The sequence below is a fragment of the Thunnus maccoyii genome, chromosome 9 (genome assembly GCF_910596095.1).
Source record: "Thunnus maccoyii chromosome 9, fThuMac1.1, whole genome shotgun sequence".
Lineage (NCBI taxonomy): Eukaryota > Metazoa > Chordata > Actinopteri > Scombriformes > Scombridae > Thunnus > Thunnus maccoyii.
In genome coordinates, this window is record NC_056541.1 from 5,966,981 (window position 1) to 5,989,487 (window position 22,507).

Below are 22,507 nucleotides of genomic sequence, written 5' to 3' on the forward strand. Positions count from 1 at the left end.
CAGGCTGCCACCGAGGTGCCCCAAGCTGCCACTGTGGTGCCCCAGGCTGCCATTGTGGTGCCACAGGCTGCCATTGTGGTGCCACAGGCTGCCACTGAGGTGCCACAGGCTGCCACTGTGGTGCGACAGGCTGCCACTGTGGTGCCCCAGGCTGCCACTGTGGTGCCCCAGGCTGCCATTGTGGTGCCACAGGCTGCCACTGTGGTGCCACTAGGAGGATCCTGGCCTTACTACCATTCTCTCCCCACCTGCTCCACACAGCTGCTCAAAGCGGATGAAGTGTGTGTTTGCGTTTGTCGTGATTATTATGTACAATGGGAAATGTCAGCTGTGGCTTCATCATTTAGCAGCGGCGCTCCTCCGCTGTTGAAAGCATACAGGGGAAACGCTGTACTTTGCAAAACGTATGAAATCTTTTTTAACTGTTTATTTTATGAGGGTATTTAAAAGCCCCCATCATCCCATTTCCTAGGGCAATTTTACATTTCACATTTTATATGCTCATATAATGTTATCATGACGTAGGTTTGGCCTAAGCGTGTGGTTAAATTTAGAGTAACACATCCAAAACACTGAAATCGACCTTTTGCAGAGTCTGACCCTGAGTTTGCCAAGTTTTTGTCTTTTTTTGTGTGCCTCATCTTTCATTTAAGGTTAGATGTGGGGCTCCAGACAGACAGCATGACATCCAGGAACGCATTTCTGCCCTGGTAACCAGGCACTTGATGTGCTTGGTTTTCATTGGCTTCTGAGCCATCGAATCAGAATAATGAGGGGAGAGTTGCAGCGGTTAGACAACCTGCCCTCTGCGCCCCACATCCTCCTCCTCCTCCTCCTCCTCCTCCTCCTCCTCCTCCTCCCCACCTTCCTCCCCAGTGGTTTTCACACAAGATTGCAGCTCTATTTGTGGCCTGCTGTTTATGAATTAATGAGCGCCGCTTCACTGTCACATACACTCTCAGCCGCACAGATCCAGGGCCCACCTTCCTCTAAAGTGGCCATTTGCTTGCGTAGCTTTGGATGTGTCAGCTGCTCCGGCCCTTGTCGTCCCCAACTTGGGTAAAATGCGACGGGGGCGGATGTTTGAGATCAAAAGTACAGCTTCATTATATGGAAAAGCACCACGGCTACAGTTTATAGGCTTCATCTGAAAATAGGATGACTGTGTTTATATTTAAAACGACAAGATGCATATTTAGATACATACAGAAATAAAAATGTTCTAATTATTTTCTTTGAGTTTGAATTGCTCCAACGCTCCGATGTCAGAGTTGGGTGAAAATTTACTAGAATAAAACATGAAATTAAAGTAACTACATAGGCTATCCAGACGCTCATTAAGTCAAACAATTCTGGCGGAAAAGTTGTCAAAATAAATTTAGGATACACTTTCTTCTTCTATAATTTCAATATTTTCTACATCCTCCACCTCCTTACTTATACATATTTTAGGCTTAATGCCTGGGAAATACTCGTAAAAGCGAAGAGCCTGTAAGCATTTGTGAATTGGGACATTTTTTACATGTTCTTTCCGTCTGCGTCAGCAAACATTGTTTCCATGCTGACATCACTGATTACAATTTTAGGCACCTAGACATGTTTCTAAATTGGATTGCATTTAAAACATTCTCATGCTCAAACTCACACACATACACACACCAACAAAAGTATGTATGCAGACATGCTCAATTGACTTCCATTACAAGTCAGCCGCAGAGGCAGAAGAAGTCTGAACGTTACGGATAGAGATCTATGTCGTCATGTTTCTGGTTAGAAATAAAATGTCTGGTTAAAAATATTTAAAAAAACCTACAAGAAGCAAAGACTGCATTTAGACTTTGTCATGTTTTCTATTAATACATGTACTTGTTTTAGTTTGTTGTTAGATAACTGTTGTCGAGGTCTTCTTTTTCCATCCAAAAATCAATTTTATGGCATAAATGGTTAAAATCAATCCAGTCTTTTTTGTCCAGTGGTTTAAAACAATAAGCCTCTTTGTACCAGAGTGCTTTGAAAAAATCTGGGATTTATGATAGAGAGAAAAAAAAAAAAGAGAGAGACAGAGCGTTGAAGCCCCGACAGCGCAATTGAGATGTAAGGTGGGAAATAAGACCAGTAGAGCTTAGAAGAACCTGTCACACAGTGAAAGGCCAATGAATAAAAATAGGTTTTACGAAAGCATCTGGTGATTCTTGGAAACCACCAACCATTGTTGCCAAGGGGAAAAAGTTAGTTTCTCTCACACACACACACACACACACACACACACACACACACACACACACACACACAAAGAGACATATTCAAACACACATTAAAGGGCTCCTCAAGGCTGTTGACGTTAATAACAGCAGACCTGACCGGCGTCATAGCTCAAACCACGCCTCCTGCTGCGGAGACAAATACCGGCTTATTTCACAGACTGCCAGTCAGTCAAAATTAGCGTCTGTCAGCGGGTGTTTTTGTAATGATTTACAAGATGACTAGAAGTTTTTATGACCCATTATATACCTTTCAGTGAAAGGAAAAAACCAGATGTCTGGGTTTTTTTGTACCAACGAATGTTAAAACAGAGCTTTTGTAGGAGAGTATAAAGCCTGACTTCAAGCTATATTAATCCTGAGGCCGCCTCACGCCTCAGGTAATGGTTGAACCCCACTTCAACTTATGTGTGTGTGTTCATAACAAACATTTCTAACAGGTCAGACTAAGTAGCACAGACAAAGAGTTTGTTTGGTGAACGTAAAGCCGATGTATCCAGTTTTTCCTCACATCGCTGTCAGTCAGCTCCGCCTGGAAGTTGAAACATAACCTGCCTCTATTTCTCGACACCAGTGTCTCGTGACGGCTCCCGACTCCCCAGACAGCTGCATATATATGAGGATGATGAAGTCAGATAGGTAGCTCATCCTTCCTTTTCTGGCTATAAATTAGTGAGTTAGCTTCTTTTTAGCTCCTTCATCATGCAACACCCTTGTTTATCCAGTGTTTATTTCTGTATTAGGAAATATAGGATATAGTCATTCATGATCATCTTAAATTCAGTGAGGTATTTAAATCTGTCTGCAGTGTGAAGGCTGGTTTCATACAAACCTAAGGGCTTAAATGTAAATTGCTACATATATATTTTATCAGCTTTGACCGTGAGTTTCCTTCAATAAGTGTGACTAAAGCACTAAAATGCTCTGTATTCTCTATCACCTTGCTTTGTTAAATAAGAACTGACGAAATCAGTGTAAATGTTCTGATGTTTTTTAAGTTTCTGACAGTGGAATATAAACATAATATCAAAGTTAATTTATTGTCATTTGCATGCTCACACATGAAACGAAATTTGTACTCTGGTCCAGCAGCGTACAATACGATAAGTCTAAGAATAGTCTATAATAATTAGTCCTATACTAAGAATAAATAACAATAATAAGCATATCTAATAAATACCGTAGTGCAGTGGATTAAAAAAGTTGAGAATATGACAGTTCTGCTGTGTTTAAACGTTAGTTGTTGTTGGCTGTTTTAAACATTTTCCATTCAAAAATGTTGACATGTTGACCCGTGTATGGCGACTGTCAGTCTAAAGTGGCTTCAGACACGTATTGACATTCACTATCTAGTTTATGTAAATGTTAGTGTGTGAGCGTGGGTGTATTACTGGGTTTATCAAAAGGTCCCCTCCTCCCATAACAGATATTTGATTGATTTTGGCATTCAATACGCGACACTTTGAGAAGACTCAGCTGTGATTTTTGGCAACTCTAGACGGCTCTTCTCAACATCCGTTAAATGTGTTAACTTTGTACTTATGTGTTTGTGTTCTCAGTGCCACTTACTCATTTTATAACTCACCCCTGATTTCAACAACAATAAGCATACAGGTGGCTAATTTTATTGGCTGTGGACATCCTGTACAGCGTGTCTGATGCTGAGAAACTGAATTATCTTGCCAAATGATAACACTTTAAATATGTTGATTTTTTTATTTACCATCACTGCAATCTCTTTTCAGGTTCCCAAAGCTGGAGAGAACTTCATCCGTCTGTGTAAAAAAGGCTATTACGACGGGACGATCTTCCACAGGTCCATCCGGAATTTCATGGTAAGGGCTTGAACCAGCTGAAAACGCTCCTCCTGTGTTTGCTTACCTTCGCTACGGCAACCAGTACACACACATTTCCTTTTCTCATAGGCAAAATGGCTCATTTATGACAAAAAAGTGCCACCGTTGGCTTTCATTGCTGCATCCAGTACAGTCTGGACAACCAAGATACATAAATCTTCTTACAGACTTGTTCAATATCCCATGATACTCTGTTTCCTGCAACTAGTCGAGCTGTGATTAGATAGATTTGTTGACACCTTAAACGAAAAAGATGTTATATGACAGCTGCTCATTTAGTCTCTTATGGGGGTTAAAGGTGCAGTGTGTTGAATTTAGTGGCATCTAGCAGAATGGATTTGGCAGAAATTGAATATAATAATCATAAGTATGTTTTAATTAGTGTATAATCACCTGAAAATAACAACTGTTGTGTTTTCGTCACCTTAGAATGAGCCCTTTATATCCACAAAGTGGGCGGGTCCTCTTCCATGGAGCCCTCCATGTTGCACCACCATGTTTCTACGGTAGCCCAGAACAGACAAACTAAACACTGGCTCTAGAGAGATCCTTTTGCATTTTTTGCAAGTTTCGTGGCCGCCGTAGGTTCTCTTACACGCTTGGAAGGGGAGTGTTGGGGATGGGGGTGTATTTAGTCGGTTGCAATCTGCAAACTCACCGCTAGATGCCACGAAATCCTACACACTGGACCTTTTAAGAGGTCATAAATAATGTATACTGTAGTCAGAAGCCAACTCCATGCAAGCCTTTTAAATGATTATGAAAATCAACACTAAAACTCACAGTGTAGAGATGCTGAAATTGATTTATACACTGCTTTGTTGGATCTCGTAGGAAGTTTGACTGCAACATTTTGAACCAACTCGACAGATGAGTGTGGACAGAAGTTTGAACAGATTGTGTCGTCTTAAGCAGAAATGCAAAGCATTGCAATAGTTTAAGTGAGATATAATTAAAGCGAAAATGACAGTTTCCAGGTTATTTGCGGATAAAAGAGGATCTAATCTTAGACTTTTTGTGGGTGGCAAGAAATTTTACAGTGGACAGAGAGCAACGGTCTCATTAGTCGAAGTGTTCTGGGTAGAAAACAGTGATTATAATGAAGTCAAACATCCTTTTTTTTTTGGAAGAACATTATTATTACATTTGTTATTCCATTTGTGTTTAATGTAGTTGAGGCTATCGTTACTATGATCTTTATTTGAATTGTAATGATCGAGGATATCATTTGGACAATTGTCAGACTAGAAAACAGGATAAACTGGATTTAAGTAGGTTTATCCAAAACATAAACCATATAAATCACTTCCCATGCTTCCATTCACTGTAGTTTTTTGATGCAATGGTAACATATTTCCATGTTTGCTGCCTCAAAAATGTGTAAACAGCTTTTTTTTCCAACTCACTCTCCAACCTGGACTGAGAATTTGAAATGACGGGTCTCTGATCAGCCGCTTGTCTGTGTATTTCAGAGCTGCCACTCCCATAATTAAAGTGTCTCTGAGTGGACATCTGGTCTCAAGGGGACCCTTACCTTTTTTTTTTGCTCTGTCCATACATGGTGTCAAGCTGTGAATTGTTTATCCATAATTACTGTTCCACTTACTCCTTCGACTTATCCTCCGCAGCTCACAAGGAGAGGAGGGTTGTATTGGAGAATAAACACTTTTAAAGCTGCGTGTTAATGGACACAGAAACGTGGCCCTCGCTTTCCTTAAAGCGGTTTTTCAGGACTTTGCGAGTTCACTGAACATCCTGAGATGATACTTCAAGAATTTGACAGTTTTACTTTGGAATGTGAGAAACTCACAAAGCTGCTTCCCCTCAGGCTCAAACATTGAGAAGAAACGTTTGACGCAGATGCAATGCAGGTGTTTTACACGTGAGTCTAGGTGTCTGGGATTTTTGGAAAATTAATAGTTTGCAGTTTCTATGAATCTTCTGTTATTCAGCCAGAGAGGCGTCAACAGGCTTTTAATAGTGTTTGCAGAATTAAAAATGGAAAAATATCATCAAAAGCACATTTTTCCCGGTGGTGATGGTCATAGAACATTTAATTTACATTCAACATTTCTCATTCAAAACACATTGCATTTTTAAGTGATGAACTCACAGACAACTAGCACCTGACTGCAGCTCTCCTCGGCTTTATAGCGAGTTTTAGCGCTGTCCGGCTGCAACTTTACTGTTTTGGTTCACTCTCGGCGCTCTCGTAGTGTCATTTTGGCTGCAGCAGGCAGGTGTTTTCAGAGAAAAGGCTCTAAAAAAACCCACTGTACACTACCTGCTCAGTACCAAACAGCAAACAGACATAGTTAGTGACAAGCTGGTGAACATAGTGGAGCATTTAGCAGCTAAAGAGTCAGATATTTCCCTCAGGAGTTGGTAGAGGTCGAAAACAGAACTAAAAGAGAGTGAATATTGGACTTACATTCACCAGATGGACAGAAACACGACTCCAGATGAATGATAATGTTGCTCTCTAACTACTGGATGTGTAAATAAGCAAGTTTGCCAGCTTAAAAGGTAATGATACGTCAGAGTTGTGTTCACAACTTCTTAAGCTGCAAAAATCAGTTACTGCAGGTTTATAACAATGAACAATAGAGGGCAAATATCCTGGAAAGCTTTGAGAATGGTTATCAGTGATCACAAGGAACATGAGCTTGGATGTGTGTCAAAAGGAAATATTTTAAGATTACAAATGAAAGATTCATTTCGGCCACATTACGGAAATAAGACAATTTCCTGTGGTAATTAATAGGAACAATTCCTCAAGCGTTGCAGGGACAGGCCTGTATTTGATTTTCATTATGCAAAGCACAAGCAGCTGACATCAGTTCTTTTTTTTTTTTTGTCTCCTCAGATTCAAGGAGGGGACCCCACTGGCACTGGCACAGGTAAGATCAGGACTGCACTTAAACCACATTTCGGATTACATAATACCCCTCTGTTGAATTATTAATAGTTCCTTTTTGGAAGCTTTGCGTAAATACTGTTTGCAGCTCAGGTTGCAAGTCAAGAGTGTTACTAAATATACTCTATAAAGACAGAGAGATGATGTCGATGTGTGCTGAGTGCTGCCAACGGAATAAGGGTGCGGTGACCAACCAATCAACATTCGGAGCATATTTTCTGTTTTTTCTTAAAGCTGGTTTAAAGGGCAGCTAAGTATAATTGGCTGCTAGGCCACATGCAGTTAATTTACTGCCTTCATGTCGTCTGCGCCCCTTGAGTTCACAGCACAGAGTGTGCTTTGTGTCTTCGGGCGTCTCTGAACGCTACGCAAAACGCGTCTACCATGACAGATTTATGAAGGTGCAGAATTCCAGACCTGTGGGTAAAGTTCCCCTCGTCACCTGGCCTAAACAACACGTGCACACGACTCATGAAAAGACTGACTTGTGAAGATGGATTTCTTAGTATTTAACAGACATTTGGCTTGTAATTTGTAAACCATGATGAACACTACACAGGTAGCTGCTGTGAAGGTTAGGACAACTCTTTTTGTAGTTTTCCTTCTGTTTGTTTGAAATATCTGCTCTGAAATACAGCATCTACAGACTAAACTAAGCATAATTTCCTCTTTTTTGATTTAGTTTTAAAGAAATGACAACAGACAAGAACACTAGTAAAAAAAAACATTCATGTATTTTTGTGGAAAATCTTTGTTTTGACTGTTCTTGTGGAGGAGGATAGTAATGGCAAAATATGATATTGAACCCCAGTGGAACACTTTCATGACACTTGAATTTTGAGATATAAATGTCAAGAAAGTCTTTTTTTTTAAAAATTGCCCTGACTTCGAGTGAATCCCAGCCTCTCATCCTCGCTGTACATAAATTGGTACGAGACACATCCCGCACACTGCTCACTGCAGCGTGACTCTTCTCTCTCTCCCCCCCCCTCCCCGATTTCAGTAGAGCCTCGTTTATCCTTCAGAAACACAGATGCTTTGGAGAAAGAAATGTTTTAAACATTGACTTGTAAATGAAATCCCAGACATGGACACACTGAAAAATATGAAATGAAAAGCACATGCTCACATATTTTTGAAATGCCCCCAAATAATGCTTTCATTAGCGGAGAGATGCTTCACAGCTGATGTTTTTATATTCCGGCTTTCTTTGCTGTTCGGCAGAAAAGAAGTTAGATGTTGTACCGCTGATAGCGTTCAAGGGCATTTTTAAATCAACATCAGATGTAAAGCAGTTTGATTTACTGGTTAACTCTTTGGTTAGTTTTTCCTCTCTCCTCATCTGCCTGGCTGGCTCTTGCCTCATTTATGATCCAGTCGTGCCGAAGTAAAATGTCAGGGAGTTGATAAATTATGCAAAAATGTCACCAGGGGAAGTTGGAAGGCTGCACAAAGCCTCTGGAGCTTCGATCGGTCGGTAGAATGCGTTTACACTCTAGCGTAAACATACACATATAGTACATAACTATACATCTACACACCGTTTCATGCACACAGACCAGCTGGCACGACGCAGGACAGTGAAAACACACCTCAGGGCAACAGATCCTCTCCCCCTGTTGGGAGCCAATAAGCTCCTGCAGTGTATATTCCTGTATACTCATCATGATGATTCTTAATGATGAAGTCGGTCTGAATAATGATTCACAGCTGAAGGCTCTCAACATGGCTCCATGTTCAAGGGCAAATAGGTCTTTGGCTTCTTATGGAAAAACACATGGGGCATTTCAGGCTGACGGTGCAGTTATATGAATACATTGTACTGACTGCAGTAGTGATTTGTGTTGTGTTCATACAAACCAATTTCAGTTTAATGATGTTTCCTGGAAAGAAAAAAGTGGCTTTATGCATTATGGAGCCAAAAATGAATCTCTGCATGAGTTTTATCAGTTTTACCCTGCAAAGTAAACTCATTTTGTTTATATACATTAGAAACCAGATGGTGCAATTAAATGAAAGATTAACATGATAAACTGTTAATGAACTGCTGCCTGAACTGCTGCTGACGTAAGGATTTTTCTTTAAAGGGAGCATATTATATTACGTGGCTGCAACAGTTTTTTCTATCTTGCTGATGAGCTGACGTCAGATCGTCACACATGTCCATTAACGGCTTTTGTCGCTGAGGTTTTTCCATATGTTGTTCCCGTCGTCCACTCTTATATTTCGGATCGGATTCCAGCTCAAACATGTACGGATATATTTGAAAAGTTGACATTTCGAGTAAAGAAGGAGAAATAGTAGTGAAATCCTACTAATATAGTTTTTTTGGTTTGTTGAGTGGGCTCATCGGGAGGGGGTCCTTAAAGAGACAGGAGCTAAAACAGCCTGTTTCAGACAGAGGCTGAACTGAGGGGCTGCATAAAGGACCAGAATAAGATAAATAAGGAGTTTTTTTAAACTGTAAATAATGCAAAGATATTCCATCAGAGCCCCAGATTAAAAATATAGACCTATAAATGTGCATGATAGGTCCCCTTTAAAAAAAAAAAAATTGGCCTGGTCTTCAAGCAAAATACAATTAGTTTCTTTGAAGACGTTTAAATTGGATTTTGTATTACGGTAAATGTGGCTCGATAGCGCCACTAGTGGTCAAACATTCCACGAGCGTAACGGAAATGACAGCGTCTTTATCTTCTGTACCGTGATGTATTTCCCAGTGAAACAGAATATGTTGCAGGGAAACATTTATAAGAAGGATTTAAATCAAATCCTTCACGTTTGATTGGGCAGCTAAAAATGTTGGCGTTTTAAACGATAGTTGTAGTTAGCGATTTGCTTGGATCAGTTTTTGTCAACACCTCTGAGTTCAAGATGGGGCATCAAACATTTGAAAACATTTAACAGGAAGAGAAAAAGACAGGGATTTTAATGTAAAAATACTTATAAATTATTTTTTTGGACATATAATTGGCACATAGTAGAGATAACTGAAAAATTAACCCAGAAACACAAGTTGAGAACTGGAAGAATGTATTTTTTTATTTTACCATGCCTTTAATGCAGATGTTTATACCAAAATCTTTCAAGCAAATCTATAATAAAACACTAAAAATAGTTTTGCTTTAAAACATATTTTTCAGATGTCTGGATGCCTAGAGAGAATAAATAAAGGAATAACCTAGACATCGCTCATAAAGACTGGGAACAATCTCCCAGGTTTCGTTGTTAAAACTGGGTGGAAATAATTAATTTTTTAAAAAAACCTGCATTGCAGTATCAATCTGAAGTCTGTAGGGCGGCCCTTCATATTGGGGTGATAACATGTAAAATGTATAACAAAATGCAACTACCGTGCATCTAGACATCCTTAGACTTCCGTAGGTAGAGATCTATGATGTTTAGTATAGCGAGACCAGGAATAACCACACATTTGAAACTATACATCATTCTGAAATGCGAGACGACTCTGTTGGGGCATCCAATATAAGAGCAACATCACCATCAGTATTTGACAGCTGATTTGAAGGAAGTGAAGTGTAGGAACGTCACATAAATGACCGCTTTGTCATCTGTCAACACTTTTACCTGCAGCAACAATGGAATAAATGTTTTGTTGTTTAGAATTTACTTATTTCTCATTTTCTCCCTCTTGACCTCTCCTGATATGTTTCTACTTCCTTCTCTTCTCTCGCTTCTGTCTGTCTCTCATCTTTCCTCCCTCCCTCTCTCACCGACTCTCTCTGTTTCCCAGGAGGGGAATCCTTCTGGGGAAAACCTTTCAGGGATGAGTTTCGGCCCAACTTGTCCCACACAGGCAGGGGGATTCTCAGCATGGCCAACTCTGGTCCAAACACCAACAAGTCCCAGTTGTAAGAAAAGTTTTTTTCTAAACTTTGAACAACAACAGTCTGCTAAAATAAAAAAAAATCAGTCTACAGAGAATTTAACATCTCTTCAGTCCCTTGAATTTCCCTCCTTTTGATTTGTCAGCTGAGGTCCCACAGCTGACTGAGACGAGAAATGATAAATGCCGTCAGAATAAATCGGGATAAACATTTTATTTATCATGGATTTTACTTATTTAGTCATTTTGTCTATTTAAAAATCATTTTGAGCTAATAAGTACTTTATTTTTCATCATTAATGAATACTATTCATATGATAAAACTGAAACAGTCAGAGTTTTTAATTTTCTTTTTAGCCGATTCTTTGCTTGATGGACATTTTTATAAATAATAACCTGTTAATGTGTTGTTTATCATTGTTTTTAAAGTAGTTATATAAACAGACCCGGCTCCCTTTTTAGATTTGTTTTCCTCTTCCATTACTTTTCACATATTCATTTATACAGAGCCTCTTATTTTTTTATATATTTCTACTAATGTAATGTGTTTTTTTAATGTGTTTTTGTTGTGTTTGCTCTCAGCTTCATCACATTCCGGTCGTGCACCTACCTCGACAGAAAGCACACAGTGTTTGGAAGGTAAACTTTCTATTTTTTTTTTAAGTGTGTTTACATTTACTTGTATGATTATTCATGTATTCATATTTAAATTGCATCCACATAGGTGTAGTGACAGTGTTTTATGCAATTTAGCAGCACAGGCAAGTCGGTTTTGAAAGGTAACTGTCCCTGACAGACACTTGCTTAATGCTCGGTGACATTTACGCAAAAGGTTCGGTCGACGCCACATCTTCTTTTCTGGTCTTTTGTTCCCTCTTCTTCTTCCCTTTTTTTTGTATAGATTCGGTTCCTCTGGAGCCGTAGACGGCGCAACCGCTATTGTGACTTCATCCGACTCCTTAGCAAGAGCGGTGAAAAATTCAGTAGATGCCGAATCTAAACCGATAGCTCTTCCTGCGCTGAGCTGAGCTAAATGGTCATCTTTTTTTGGAGAAAGTTCCGGCTGTCGTCTAAAAATATTCAGACCGCTTTCGACTGACGGGTTCTTCACACGGTCAACACATTTAAAAAGCTTCTGCTTTAACACCGCGTCCGGCTTTTATTCCTCTCCAGACTGTAGTCTTTGAACATTTAATGGGACCGACTGTGTCTGTCCACTTAAACTGATCTATACATAATGTGAAGTCTCTTAGAGGGAAATGTTCCTGTCAGTGTAAATGTCAGACCGAGAACGTGTGACCACAGCCAGGTGGTTTGACGTCTACAGGACTAAAAGTCTCGGAGAAGACTCTTGACATTTCATAACGGGTGCATTATTTACAACGCTGATTATTGTATTATTTTTGCTTAATTAAGCGGTTTAACATTTAGTCCACAGAATGTCAATAAATAGTGACAAACGGCCTTCACAGTTTCCCAAAAGCTCAACGTAACCTCTTCAGATCGCTTGTTGTGTCAAAATAAAAGCCCAAAACCCAAAGTTTACCAGGATGAACAGAGAAAATCCTCACATTTTAGGAGATAAAAACCACAGGATGTGTGGCGTTTTTTCATAATCGACAAATCAATTAATCAGAAATTTGTTTCAGTGCTAATTTCCTACTGTGTACATGTGTATTTTCTACCTTTTTTAAATTAAAAAAAAAAACAAACTGCATCTATTCTGCTTGTCTACAGAATCAGTTTCAACATAAAGTTTTATCTATGTCACTGAATAAAAAGCCCAAAAATATTCTTTCACCTTTTATACACATTAAAAATACATTTCTTAGTTCTGTTTTTTTGTGTGAAAATGAACCCTGTCTGGTTAATTTATCCAGTTAGAGTTTCTAAATAGATTTTTTTTGTATTATATCACAATATACAGCACAGTGCAAAAGGTTTAGGCACTAAAAGTTGGATGGATAGTTTTAATTTATCAGTTCAGTATTCAGTGTGAGCAGCTTCGCCTTTTATATAAGCACCAGTCTTTCTCGGTACACTTGCACACAGATTTTTCAAGGTACTTGGCAGGTCGGTCGTTGCTGCATCTTGGAGAAGTTGCCACAGTTCTTCTGTGGATTTAGGCGTCTCAGCTGCTTCTGTCTCCTCATGTTAATCCCAGACTGACTCCATGATGAGATCAGGGCTCTGCGGGGGCCATACCATCTGTTGCAGGACTCCTTGTTCTTCTTGCTGATGAAGATTCGTTCGTTATGACTCTGGCTGGATGTTCGGGGTCATTGTCGAGCTGCAGAATAAATTCGGGAGCGATCAGACGCCTCCCTGAGGGTATTGCATGATGGATAAGAATCTAAATATCTAAAGCGCCTAAAACTTTTGCACAGCACTGCATATCAATATCATCATATAAAATTACTAATATGGTACTGTGTTTGCACAGTTTCACCAGCGATAAAACAGTCTTGGTGATGAAGTAAAAAAGAAATATTGTAAGGGAAAATGTTATCTGTCGTGTGCTTTACAAAGTAATATTGCCGTTTTAGTTGCAACTAGATCTGTGACACAAAAATATGTTATTTTTTCTGGAGCTGGAAATTGCTTTTATGTGATGTCTGCTTAGGAAAATTGCAGCAAGACTATTTAGGTAACTGTCAGAAAGAAGCTTGAGATGGGAGCCCTCGAGGCAAAATCTGTAGTTTTTTTTTTTTGAGCGATCCTTGTCATTAAAACAATTTTTCGGGAACCCTTATAATTCTGTCCTCAAGTCTGATATATGGCTGGGTCAGTGAGTCATGGAGAGTGGGAGCTCTTCTGTTCATCTGAACATGTGGAAGCAGAGCTCACGTGGCTTGAGAAGCACCCCCTGCTTAGCTATTGGTTATAGCTATTTGTGTGTATTTATCTGTGTGTGTGTGTGTGTGTCTTCTCACTCTACACATGGCCCCCCACAGGAGCAGCTGGATAAAGAGTTTGCAGTTTAAAGAGCAAAGTGAGAGTAGGTTCTTTTTCAAGTGCTCTGCAGCAGGGGAGCGTCAGACAGATCGCCTGTTGACCCTCAGCGTTTGACAGACTGTAAATCTTCAGCGGTTGTTTACACCATGAGATCAATGTGCTGATAATAAAGACTATAAGCGTTAGCAGCAACGTATGTTTAGAGTTGCCTGAGGAATATAATAAGGTCTGCACAAATCCCTCAACCAGCAGATGATATACTTATTGAATGAAAACTAAAAAGACATTACATGTAAGGATATTATTATGTGGCCTTGTTGAATACTTGGTTTTGAAATGAAACATATTTTTTCATATCTAAAAATATATCTGCTTGAAATGTTATTTTGTAAGCAGTTAGATTCCCATCTTGTTATTATGGCTTTACATGAATAACTAGTGTAAAATTATTGTCTTTTTCATGTATATGCTTAATAAGTTCATAATTATGTACAGCAGGTCCTCTCTGTTTTGCACGATAGTCATAATTCAAGGTGACAGGGCTGCTTTTGCAATAAAACAATAGCTATACGGCAATAGACACTTCATCAATTGCAATAAGATGATTGTTCGATAGAATGTTCAATAGTTTCATGTAAATGCAAACCGCTATGAAAGCGCACAACGAATACGCAAAGTTTGGTTGTATAAACAAACCCCAAGCATGCTCCCTCCCTCGCTCATAAACAGCCTATCGGATCCCTTGATAATGGAGCTATGGGTCACACACAAACAATCATTTAACAGGCGTGTTGTTCGGTTGCCGCAGAAACAGCGTGAAGTGAGAAAATGAGTGCAGGCGGCAAGAAAATTGTTGATTAAAAAAGGAAAAGTCAGCTCGGTAGTATGACAGTTTTGTTTTTGTTTTTTTTATTATTATTAGCTGTGTGCCTTCAAAAATAAATTGGTGAAGTTCAAAGTACTTTTTTCTCACGGTCTTTGTTAAAAATAGGTCATTAAAAATTACCAGTAATTATCGATATCGACCAAAATGAAACATTTTATCATGATACATTTTTCAGCTATATCACCCAGCCGTATGTTCACCATTATTATGGATTCTTTTTTAAGGACAAACACAATCATAAACTAGATTAAAATGCAAACATTTATTAAAATAATCTTAGTCAAAAATGCTTGCAAGCGATAATCAGAGCAACAACAGCAAAGCAAACAACAACAAATCCCATGAAAAGACCAAAACCAACAACACTTTTACAACTGACCTTCTTCCTACTGAAAACATAAATCTTTCAAAGCAGGTCACAAGTTTCATCTTTTGAAAAGGCTCATCTGGAAACTGTAGTTTTTAGCAAATGATACTCAAACAGAAGGAAATGCTGCTTTTATTGGGGACTATTTTCACCAGTGCATTAATACACATGTGGTGTGCTCTACTGAGTATCTACAGCAGCAGGATGCTACATGTGGGATTGTCTAAAAATAAACTTAAGTAGATGTTTTCATGGTAATGAAGGAGCATGTCACCCAGTGTGGCTCGTTGATGTGATTTCGGTCAACAGTGGAGCTCTGTGGTGCAGAGAAATAAGATCATCACTGGCAGTACTGGTTTAGCCAGTCAAATACATGCAAATACCAGGTAGAATATTTGCATGAACCATATAGCATTATGCTAACTTCACTGTTTATCTCGCATGTATTGAAACAAGAATTAAGATCACACATTTCATACAAAAAGATGCAATAAAATGTGACTTTCCAGAGTTGTAAAATTCTTCCCCAAATGAGAATCAACTGTTCAGTTTCCTGACGTCTGAACTTCCTGGATCGTATTTCATCATCTCACCTGTATTTGTAGCATGACACCAGCACTGCCTGTTGCATGTTTTCTGACACAAATGAGAGATTTGGTGTCTGGCTCAAGGACACATTGTCAGGATTCATTGTTACAGGAGTCTGAATTGAGTTGATTGAACTTGTATCAGTTTTTACGATGGATACGTCATTTTGAGTGGTAAAAAAATGGCTGGATTGGTAACGTCTGAGTCCTGTGTGGGGAACCCAAGTCTCTCTTTCTGTTACCTAAATGTGAAGAGATCCTCTCGATAAACAAAGAATGTTTTCTGTTTTCTTTTTTTTGCAGAGTCGTTGGTGGATTTGAAACACTGACAGCCATGGAGAATGTGGAGAGCGATCCTAAAACAGACAAACCCAAAGTAGGAATTAATGATGTTTATAGTCTGACCTGGCTTAAACATAATTTAACTTGACTTACAAACCCTTTAGTTAGTTCTGAGGAGAGAATATAGTTCATAGTCATCATAGTTCATTTAATTTTTGCACTGATCTGAGGGAAGAGTATATGCAGTGCAGTCTGACTAATGACCATGAACAAGTTTTTCTTCAACTCATGTTTAATTTTACAGTCTAGAAATGTAGCCGACGCTCCTGTCCGGTGTGCAAATCAGTTTCAGTTCTTTAGATCTCAAACATGAAAAGCAGCTGTGGGATACAAGACTCAGTCACAGTGCCATGACAGTATTTTGACCCGTACATGGATCATCTAAAGGTCAGGCGCTAAGACTAAGAATGAAGCAGGGACACTGAGAGGGAGAGAGAGGAGCCTGGAAATGTCAGTGACGGGCTGAACTCAGTCTGTACGAAGCAGAAGAGTTCAATCTGTGATTTTTAAATTACAAACAAGCAGTAAGGGAACATGGAACAAATGTAGCTAATATTTTACCAAGTTTCTGCTGATGCAAAAATCTAATTTTCCTTACAAAAAAACTTGTTGCAATTGCAGTTCTCAAGACGTGTCATGCATAATATCTGTAATTCCAATTAAATTTCAGCTAGGAAGCAGAAACTTTTTTAGAGACTGTTATTTTGATAGTATACGATAGCAGAACTTAATATTTTAGATACTTTATCACTCATTAATGGTGACCAGCGTCGACCTGCAATACTAACTTTTCCTTTGTGTGAGCCAAATGCTTTTTAAATCCTTATTTTGTGTGTTTGACTCTTTGACAGTCGGAGATCAAGCTCATAAGTACGACTGTATTCGTGGACCCATATGAAGAGGCTGACGCTCAGGTTTGTATCTCTGTTTATTTACTTGTTTGTATTCATGCAGGTTGCTCAGTAAAAAAAAAAAAGTCCACTTTAGTAGTAATGATTATCAAGCATGCCTCTGTATCCTCTGATCTTGTACATGCTTTTGGGGATTGACATGATTTGTGTGTTGTTGTTGTTTTTTTTTTACAGATTGCAGCAGAGCGAGAAAAAGAGCTGCAGAAGCAGCAGGAGGAGGAGAGGCAGCATGACAGCGTCGCCCTGAAGAAAGCAAAGGAGGAGAAAGCGCCAAAGACCTTCAAAGAAGGTGTTGGGAAATACATCAACCCCACCACAATGTAAGGACACACACATGCATACTGATTTAGTGCTTTTGCTGTGGTCTTCATCAATAGGCATCCCTGTGGTGTATATATAAAAGCTGCATATACACAAATCATAAATGAAATAATGTTTTTTTCTTCACTTTGAAGGCAGAATTTGGATTAAAAACGTTAACCTGGCTTTCACACAAACAAACTGTATTACATGTTTTCACAGTCTGTATAGAAATGAATGGATTATAAAACATGATTACATAGCAGCACAGAATCAGTAGAGGCATAATGTGCAACATTGCCAATTATTGAGAGGATTACCTACATTTCCCTCTGGGATAATTCAGGTTTATTGTCCAGACAGTATTTTTATTGAGTATATTGTGTTGTGTTTTGTGATATTACAACATATTTCATTGTAGTTCCAGGTTTAGATCTTTGCAACAACACTTGTTTTAGTTGTGTTGACACGCTATTTAGAACAGTTAAGTTCTTTAAAAACAATTTAAATACTCCAATAAATCAGATAAACTGCTTTTGCACAGTTGAATATTATATTTTTTATGGTAGTTTTGTTTTGTGTCATTTCTACATTGCTCCACTGTGTCCTATTTCAATTAAGATCTTAATCAGTTAAATAAAGCAGTTACATCTAAAACACTTAACACTATTTATTACATGGCAATACTGAAATTACTGCCATCATTCAAAATTAAGGTGCGTCGACTACACTGAAAATGTTGTACTTTGACTAATATGTGTATTAAGACGTAATTAAGCTCATGATTTTACTTTCTTTGACATTTTATGGTCAGAATTTACCCATCTCATCCCACTTCTGTCATCACATCAGTTTCACATATATATAGTTTTATTGCAGAGCATGTCAGTATTAATGCTCCCGGACAGTTAAATATAAAACTGGCATGTGGGGCGTTGCAGCAGTAATTAAAGGGCTTTTCAGGGTTTCAGCAAGTGACAGGGTTTCATTTGTGGGTTTTCAGTCCTGATTTACAGGGAAATAAAGAAAGTACACAAGGTTTATCTGAAATGAGCATTATGTTGTAAAATTCAAAAAAAAATTGAGCTATTGATTAAATAATACAGTGGAGTTCAGGCTGTATAATTACTTTGAACCTTTGATTCTGGCTTTTCATTATTTTAACACTTCTTTGCTCTACATCTCCTAACATCGAATGATTTAACACCCAACTCTTCAGCTCTAGACGGCTTTTAGCCCCTTTTTTTTAGCTCATTGTTTCAGTTTGCAACCAGTTGTTTACAACAAACTACCTGCTCAGCACCAAACAGCTGAGAGCCAAAGTCAAACGTGACAAGTGAATAAAGTTTAAGTTGTAGCAAGTTAAAGATCCTTTTTGAAACTGATGGATAGTTTAGGAGAAATTTCCAGTGTAAAGTAGGTGATAATAATGTTTTATTATATTAGTATTTTGTAATTGTTACAGTAGTTTTCTTTATTCGGTTGTGTCACTTCAGTGTGTGATGAAATAATGTGTTGTTTATAGCATATAAATTATTATTTCTTCCCTTATGAACACTGTGAGGTTAGAAACTGGCTTTTTAAACCATCACACTTGACTAAAAAAAAAGGCTTCTAATAAAACTTAACTCATCGCTCTGTGTACAAGTGAAAGAGGAACATTTTCTCTGTGATCAGCTTTTCCAGCTTCAAGAGTACCTCAATGTTCCCCGGAGTGCTTGAACTCTTGAGCCCTGCATTTCCTGCATCTTTAAGTTTAGTTATGCCGTTGAGAATTGTACGTTTAGGTTAAGACTGAAGATGGGTTTTTGGGAAATGTTGAGCTTATTTGCTTTATTGCTGAGAGTCAGATGAGAAGATTGATAACACTCATGTTGTTGAGAGTCGATAAGAAGGCTTATATTTCCCGAAATGTTGAACTATGGCTTTAACTTCACAAAAGCCTTTACACTGTCCAACCCATCTTTGATCTTAACCTAAACATAAAATTTTAAATGTCATAACAACGCTTAAGTATTTCAAGGATTATGTCCTACGCACAGAAAAATGTTGAATGTGGAACATTAAGGCGCTCTTGAAGATGAAAAAGCTGCTTCAAAATCACATTTAAGCATTAAACCAACCTTAAATTTCAAACTATTCCTTTAACATTTGGGGTAAGAAGATGTGATTCATAAAAGAACATCCCACCACGTTATGCATTCATACATGTTGATGTCTTATTGAAAGAGAACTGTCAATCATGTGTTGTGCAGCCTACTAGAAAGAGTCTCGTGTAAATGTATCTGTGGCCTCGTCTGACCACAAAAAAGAGAAGCGAACATTTTGACTTGTTTTACTTTCAGTAAGAAAAGAAACACTGTACGTACACAAAGGCATAAACAACTAATTTACAAAGACAATAGAGTTATGAGAGGGATTTCATACAAAAGCAAGAATAGATCAGAGAAAACCCTTAATCCCCAAGAAACAAGAGGCACACATCTGTGTGTCTGTCCTCCGTGTGTTGACATTCTGGTTCTCGTCTTTCAGAAAACGCTCGGCCGCTGAAGATGAAAGCGGACCGTCGACCAGCGGCGCAGCAGCCAAGAAGTCCAAAGGAAAGACCAGCTTCGGAGACTTCAGCTCCTGGTAGCTCCGACGTATCGTTATCTTTCTATATTTTTACTGGTCAGGTTGAGTGTGAAAAAAGGTTTTTCAGTTGATACTTACATTGTTTTTGTTGTCTTTGTCATGTCTCGGTAGTGTTTGCTTTCATGCAAAACGATGAATTAAAGCTTTTTCTTTTTTTTCAAAGACAGTGTGATTATTTCTTTTTATACATCCTTCTTTAAAGACACTTCATGACTTTTTTGGATAAGATATAGAGACAGTTTTGGTGCGATGGAGCAGCAGTGTCGAGTATTAAGATATTAGAACTTATTAAGGGGAATCACTACTCATTGTAAGCAGTAATTAAACTTATAATTGTCCAAAACAGCCTAATCAATATGAGGCCTAGAAGCATCTCTTTGATATCTCATCCAAGACTTGTCTTATAAGTATTTGTGAACATGATGAACTCCAGACTGTGGTGGCTGTGATGATGTTTTTAGGATATCAACGTTCATTTTTATGGTAAAGAATGATGACATGAAGCCATTTCAGCCCTTTTTACTTTGGCTCGACTCCCGAGCGTTCTTAATGAATGTCACTTTTCCATAATCCTTTAGAACAGCAGCTCTGCACAGAAAGCTTGAGTTATAGATTGAAGTCAAGGTGGCCGCATAAAAAATTAAACTCCAGCTTGGTCACTTTGTGTCCATATTGATGGTCTGGTTATTTCAGGACACACACACACCTCATCTCCTCACCTAACATGAACTTTAGGACGTTTTTTTTTTTTCATTGAAAGCTTTTTTACTTCCTCAAAACTCTTTTGTAAGACTAAACTGCCGAGAAAAATCCTTTTTTTCTAAGGAGCACTCCGGGGTGTGATCATTTTGCCGTCACAATAGGCATGTTCTTCAATGATTGTACTCTTAAATCTCATTCAACATCACCAAGTTGAGAAAAACATGACAAAATGATCTGAAAAATGCTTTCAATTCTCCAGTTTCAAAGTACAACAATGAAAGAAATTACGCTGTTATTATCGATTGTGTCATGCTGTGAGGGTTGTGATGGTTCTTCTCTTTTCATACGTTTTGAGATTTATTGTCATTCTTGTAATGAATTGGCATTAAGCCGTAAAGAAAATCTAGCAGTCTCAACTTTATTTTATTTTTGTTTGAGCCAGAAGCTAATTTCAAAAAGCTTATACCGCCATTGTTATTGTGACAAAGGCAAAAAAATGGTTTTTAAATTGTGAAAACAGCAGGCGTGTCGCAGCAAGAAGTGGGTGTAATTGTCGGATTGTAGTTTTTGAAAAGATGGATGGATGCAGCCTTCCTAATTCTGACATCAACAAGGTTTCAGACACTGTTAGATGTTTCAATAAGCACCTTTCTTTGACGCATACTGGCCCCTTAATGGGAGCTATGGTCACATTTTAACAGCAAGTACAGCAGTGCTTATCCATTTAACTCTGTAGGCTTTTTTCTTCAGGTCTATTGGAAGTGTACATTTCTGTAGAGGATGTCATAACATTTATTGTATGCTACTTGCCAGGTGGTTTAGAAATTAAATATTGAAGATTAAGAATGCCTAAATAAATCAAATCATAAGAAGAAATGAAGTGAAATACAATACAAGGAACAAAACAATGAAAAACGTGTGTTTAGTTTTAGTTTTTTTTCTCTGTTCCAAACATCTGGCCCATCCAGAAGAGATTATAAGACACCGCTATTTTACAAAACATGCATCTTGTGGTAATACATGTTCAAAAGCATGTGGAGAAAAACAAACAAAAACAAAATGACAACAACAAAAAAAATCCCTAATGGACTGTTCACAGAAAAGAACTGTTAAACATCTACAACAGCTGCTTTTTTTCTCCTCTTCTTTCAGGCGTTCTCCAGATAACTGGCTAATTTACACAGTATGTGTATGTATGTAAAAAAAATCATTAATTTGCTTTTATGCACTACTACGCAAAACACTTTTTCACTTGGTTTGTGGCATGGAAAGGTCATGTCACAATGAAAAACAAACAAAAAACTAAAAATTGTCCTTGTTTTTTTTAAATTTAATTATGACAGTAACTACATCCATAAAAAGGAAATGTGGACTGAATTCAGTTGAAATGTGATTATTATTGTATGCTACTTGCTAGGTGATAAAAAAAAGATTAAAAATGCTTAAATAAAAACCGATTGAACAAAGAAATTAAGTACAAAAAATACAATTAAAACACAATTCATTGTTATATGTATTTCCTTTTTATGCACAGTATTTATTAACTGTGTCATAACTGAATGAAAAACATATAAGGAAAATAATTAGCTTTTTGTCTTTAATAACTAATCAAATTAAAATTTTTCATTGTAATATGACTTTTCCATGTCACATTTAAATAAAATTGTGAAGAGGTGTATTGCATTGTATCGCAAAAAGCTGACTAGTTGTTGCTTGAATTGTTTTTAACTTTTATATCTTTGTGTGCTTTGTTTATATTTAGGCATTTTAAATCTTCCATACTGACCCCTAAGCATCATAAAAATGGCTACCATGGACATGAAATACATTTTCAAACAACTTGTTGTTCCTGGAAAATGCATCAGATTTTACACTAGAAAAGTTTTATCAGAAGCACCTAAAATAGCAAATGTTCAGAACAGCAGATGTACAAACTTTCATG

General features: G+C 38.0%; 1 protein-coding gene across 1 annotated transcript in view; it reads left to right on the top strand.

The window, feature by feature from the left end:
- Positions 1-20,025, top strand: part of ppil2 (peptidylprolyl isomerase (cyclophilin)-like 2) — a 33,618-nt gene extending 13,593 nt beyond the window's left edge. Inside the window, exons 13-20 of the mRNA XM_042421967.1 lie at positions 4,007-4,096; positions 6,984-7,017; positions 10,789-10,906; positions 11,464-11,520; positions 15,980-16,052; positions 16,870-16,932; positions 17,104-17,249; positions 19,762-20,025. Coding sequence (XP_042277901.1) covers positions 4,007-4,096; positions 6,984-7,017; positions 10,789-10,906; positions 11,464-11,520; positions 15,980-16,052; positions 16,870-16,932; positions 17,104-17,249; positions 19,762-19,864 — 684 coding nt within the window. The 3' untranslated portion in view covers positions 19,865-20,025. The remainder of the gene's footprint in view (positions 1-4,006; positions 4,097-6,983; positions 7,018-10,788; positions 10,907-11,463; positions 11,521-15,979; positions 16,053-16,869; positions 16,933-17,103; positions 17,250-19,761) is intronic.
- The last annotated feature ends 2,482 nt before the right edge of the window (positions 20,026-22,507 follow it).